Source organism: Neocloeon triangulifer, unplaced genomic scaffold, assembly GCF_031216515.1.
Source record: "Neocloeon triangulifer isolate White Clay Creek 2 clone unplaced genomic scaffold, ASM3121651v1 ptg000012l, whole genome shotgun sequence".
Taxonomy (NCBI): Eukaryota; Metazoa; Arthropoda; class Insecta; order Ephemeroptera; family Baetidae; genus Neocloeon; species Neocloeon triangulifer.
The window spans coordinates 6,279,828-6,284,600 of record NW_026775554.1 but is presented as its reverse complement, the minus strand read 5'-3'; the positions used below and the strand labels follow the sequence as shown (position 1 = coordinate 6,284,600).

The 4,773-nt window shown below is 40.1% G+C and overlaps 1 protein-coding gene across 1 annotated transcript; it reads right to left on the bottom strand.

The window, feature by feature from the left end:
* Positions 1-1,024: 1,024 nt before the first annotated feature.
* On the bottom strand, positions 1,025-2,990 carry LOC132198223 (3-oxoacyl-[acyl-carrier-protein] reductase FabG-like). The gene is made up of 7 exons (XM_059622117.1): positions 2,834-2,990; positions 2,633-2,782; positions 1,821-2,077; positions 1,688-1,757; positions 1,587-1,623; positions 1,469-1,532; positions 1,025-1,329 (listed from the first exon to the last, which is right to left on the bottom strand). Exons 1-7 carry the CDS (start codon positions 2,868-2,870, stop codon positions 1,171-1,173), a joined length of 774 nt encoding a protein of 257 aa, XP_059478100.1. The 5' UTR covers positions 2,871-2,990; the 3' UTR covers positions 1,025-1,170.
* Positions 2,991-4,773: the final 1,783 nt, after the last annotated feature.

Here is a 4,773-nt window from a genome sequence, read left to right as displayed (position 1 = left end):
CATGACTGACTCCTCTGGGTCCTCCGCGAGGCGTGCACCACGGCTGCGCACGCGCCCAGCCCTGATGCATCGATTCGCCCTTCGTCCGCGCGCCGGTTCGCCCTGCCTACGGTACCTGTCTTGTTAATTAAATCACCACGGGGATCGCACGCCGCCCTTAATAATTCAGCCCGCGCCGCAATTAAGCCGTCGGTAATGAGAAAGCAGCGGCGGACCCCCGACTTCCGGGCCCGAATTTTTGATATATAAATCATGACGTCATTATATATACGAGAGCCCTGCTGCAGAGGTTTATACGATCTCTGGGCAAATACAAAGCAGTCTCATTAGGCAGAGTCAATAGGAAAAAACGGAAGACACGGCCGGGGCGGATCAAGGCAGCAGTGCCGAGTGCAGGCACGAAATTCTTCCTCTCTTCTTTTTATCATTTTCTTTTTTATTCCGAATTCGCTGCGGCCGCAGGGTGGATAGCGGCTCTGGCTGGCTTTTGGCTTTTTGTTGTGATTCATAATTCATCGCTATGGATCGGGGTGGGGCTTGCGTAGTTCGCCCGCGGGCCCCGCACTACCTCGGCGGCGCTCTGCACCTGTTGCCTTTTACCTCGATTTTCGTGTGTGTGACCCCAGGACGGGGACATCTTTCCTTTCTGCAGTAACGATCGCCTGCAGCGCGACGGACGTGCAACCAGCGTGACGCTCGTGCCCGCCCGGTTGCATAACTAACCTCGCCACGCGCCGACCAGGGCGGAATGCTGATGCGCCCAGATTGTTTTTCCTTCTTCGGATTTATTTTTTTCCTCTCTCCCTGCACTGCTGTGCTTTCCGCCACACTCCAATTGATCTTTGGCTCTTTTAAAGACTGTATGCTTTTCAGCTTAACCCATTTCTGCTGTAGCCTTGCCTTCCGATTGAGCTCTCTTAATGCATTTTAAAAGCACAGAATGTAAAAATGCAAACGTTGTGCATTTTAGTCGGCGGTGGTGAAGCTTTTGTCTTAATGAGAAAAAGCAGAGCAAGAGTGCATTTTTGTTTGACTCATGAAAAATAGTTTTTATTGCAATCACATTGAGCTCTTTGACAAAACTGTATTCACATTATAATGCAAAAAGAAAAGCACAGGTGTATTTTTGTTAACATGCAGATTGGGTTATTGAATGGCACTTTGATCATATCAACGGGGGCACATGGCGTGGCGACCTCCGTCAACTGGCAAATTAACTCCAGTGATGAAGCTTGATGCATCCGAGGCAAGGAAGGCAATGGCATTGGCAACTTCATCTGGGTTGCCGGCACGTCCAAGGGCATGAGTTTCTTTTGACCTTTCCAGAAACTAAAATTTATAGAAAATAATAAAAATTCTCTTTCAAAAATTCTTAATATAACCAAAAAATGCTTTTATGTGATTGCAAATTTTAATATTAATTAAATTAATCTCTCTGCTGTTCAAAAAAATTAATAATTATATTTACCTTTTGGTAGCTTTCCTCGTCCAATCCACCTCTCTTCTGCAACTCGGTGAGAGTCACTCCCGGGCTAAAGGGTAGAATTGATCGTAAACATCTCAAAACACTATAAATTTTGTCTCACTTGACACTATTGACTCTGACTTTCTTCGGCGCCAGCTCTGTCGGAAATGAAAAATAAAATTGTTTTATATATTTATTCAACGGGCAATAATTCTGTCCTACCGAGTGCGACGCAGCGAGTGAACTGATCGACGGCCGTCTTGGACATGTTGTACGCCAACACCCCTGGGAACTGTGACATAAATTCATTAGGTCGTAAATAAAAAATTTACAACTCATGAAAATTGTTATGTACCGAGCGGATGCCGTTGACACTCGAGACGTTGACGATGTTGCCCTGGCTTTTGATGAGGTGAGGGACGGCCAGTTGCGTCAGGTGGTAAATGGAGCGCACGTTGGTGTTGAACACCCTGTCGTACTGCTCCAAGCTGGTTGTCTCGATTGTGCCCATTTCGAGAATTCCTGCGTTATTGACCAAGACGTCCAGACGGCCAAAGTGACCCAGAGTCGTATCCACAATGTTCTTCGTATCAACTTCATTTGTTATGTCACCTGAAATTTTCAAAGTTTTAGTCATGTGGCAGTTTTTATTTTAAATTACAAATTTTGCACTTCCATAATTACGGGAAATGCCAAAAGATAGAAAGAAAAAAATACTTATGAATATTGTGTAAAATTTGTTTTAAAATCTTTTAAATAAATTTATTTTTGATACTACAGCATAGAAGATAGGTACAATCTAGAAAATTTATAAAGTTTATTACCGTTTTGAGTCAATAATGTAATTATAAATAATGATTTCCTCTTCATTCTAATGAAATGAGAAATTGTTTGTTTAAATCTTTATCTCTGGGTCAATCGAGTTCAAAACGAAGCTCACATATAACGACTTATTAAAGCATCGCGTTCCATTCAAAAGATAAAATCTAGTTATACTTGGCAACAACTGCTGGCTCCCCTGCTGCCGGCATGATGTATGCAATTTGCAATTGAGTCTTTAGTTAAGTCTGCTCGGAACATTATTCAACACATTCCTCGGAGCGAGCGAATGCTTTGTGTTGGCGAGACAAAGGCCCTGGAGACGCGCATGTGATTATGATTATTTACCTTTCAAGAGCAGAGGTTTTTGCTTGCTCGACTCCTCGCACTGCCGGCCCACCTTCTCGAGGTTGTCGATGTTGCGGCCCGTGAGCGACAGGGAGGCCCCCAGCCGCGCCAGGTGCACGGCCGTGGCCGCTCCGATGCCCGAACTGGCTCCTGAAACTCAAATTTGAAAACGTTCCCCAAGGTTAAGGGCGAAATTCTCACCTGTGATGAGCACCACTTTACCCGCAAAAGCTGCCATCTCTGATCTCTGTTTTCCACTCGCAGCTGGGCGAGGCCACGCCCTCGTGCCCACGTGGTCTGGAGGCGGCCAATCGGCGTTGGAGAACAGAGCTGAGGTTACGCAAGTGCCGCGAAGTCTCTTTTTGCCCTTCATTGAAGTAGCGTCTGCTTTTTTCTTTAATTAAATCTTTCTGCGTCTTAGCACGGCAGGGCATAGTCTTAAATTCGCGAAACTGACGCGTCGCTGTGATCGAGCCTGCTGTTGGCAAGAGAGGATCTCGTCCGCCTCTTTTGCGCATATTAATAAAGGTCACCGCCAGCAAAGCGCCGGCCGGGAGGAGACGGGTTTTGAATTAAAATTAAAATTTTTATTATTACGACCGAGCAAATGTGGCTTGATGAGACTAGTTTTCTGCTTTTTAGACGTCTGACGAGTATTTAGTTTTTTCTTCTTTGTAATATGTGTGACGGAGGTGACCTCTGATCCCAATTAGCTCCTGGCAACCAAGTATTATAGGAAAGCGTTTTTTTTTGCGAATGCAGAACAGGTTTCGAGGCCGTTGTGGATATAAAAATGGTTTCCTATGTATGCCCCCATGCGTAGGCAATATTATTCGCTGGCATGCGAAACGACCGACTATGTATATTAAATTTTTTCCAGCACGCAGCGCACATGTTGCCAAAATTATTTTAATTGAAGGTTTGTACTTGAGGTCCAGTCAAGAGAAATACACACGAACTGAGCGCCGTCGGGAGGTTTTTATTTTATAATTTTATGTCTATATGATGATCATAAATCGCTTTTTAAAAGCAATATTATCGTCATGAAATCAAAAAATTAATATTCCGCACGTGTATTCAGGAACATTTTCGGCAAGTATAAAAGAGAGGCGTGAATACAAAATATTTATGCACGAAAAAATAATTTGAAATTCCCCACAGGTGCAACATAAAGTTAGAAAAAAAATGAATCATAGTATGTAGACAATTAAACCTGATTGTGAGAACAAATAAATTTCTTAATTAAATTAATACGAATAATAAAATACATTAAACCAATACATACAAATCATTTGACACGCACAATAAACAATTATTTTTAGATTTTATGCTGAATTCCGAAGAAGTTCACTATATTGTAGTTTTCAAAATTATAATATTTTTATGTTAAAAATTAAATAATTAATTAATAAATAAATAAATATGAAGTAATTATTATTATTATTTTCAATTTCAAATTCTTACATTCTTACAAATACATTAAATAAATAATAAATTGTTTACATTCAATTGTTGAAAACAACTTATTTAAGAAAAGAAATTGTTGGATTCAACGGCAAGAATTTTTTTAAAACTTTTGCGACATCAAAAAGACCCCATCCGCCGCAGTGAGCCCCTTTTATCTTCATGAAATTTAGAAAATTCGTGTCTCTTTATTGTTTCACAGTTATTCTTTCTAGTCTTTAAGCAGGAAATAAGAGAAAAGCGATCAAAGTTTACTTCAAATTTTGTGTATGATGTATGATTATTTCATATTACAATTATTTTATTTTGCAAAAAGAAATTATCAAATAAATTTATATGTATTATAATATATTAATCCATCTGAAAATTAAGTTTGTTTGGTTTAAAATTATAAGGGCCTCGGATTAAAATGTGGATTATGAAAAATTACACTGTTTTAAATTAGCTGAAAAATATCCTAATAAGAGTCCATATTTGACAATTTCATGGTGCATTGATTATTTAGGTTATTTAAATCAACCTTTTTCTTAATTTTGTTTTATTTACTATCAAATTGAAAGTCAACTCTGGTGTCATTTCTGGAATAATTAAAAATATTAACACTGCACAAAATCGTTCTGAAAAAAAAAACTTAATTTCCGGGTATCCTTTTGATGGCCTTGGTTGTTCAAACAGGA

What these genes read in the sequence shown, in the direction of transcription:
- LOC132198223 (XM_059622117.1), bottom strand. Translation starts at nt 2,870, where the DNA reads ATGGCAGCTTTTGCGGGTAAAGTGGTGCTCATCACAG. An exon ending in GTGTCAACGGCATCCGCTCG is followed by an intron (nt 1,758 to 1,820) that starts GTACATAACAAT and finishes TTTATGTCACAG; the next exon opens with TTCCCAGGGGTGTTGGCGTA. An exon ending in CACTCGCTGCGTCGCACTCG is followed by an intron (nt 1,624 to 1,687) that starts GTAGGACAGAAT and finishes CATTTCCGACAG; the next exon opens with AGCTGGCGCCGAAGAAAGTC.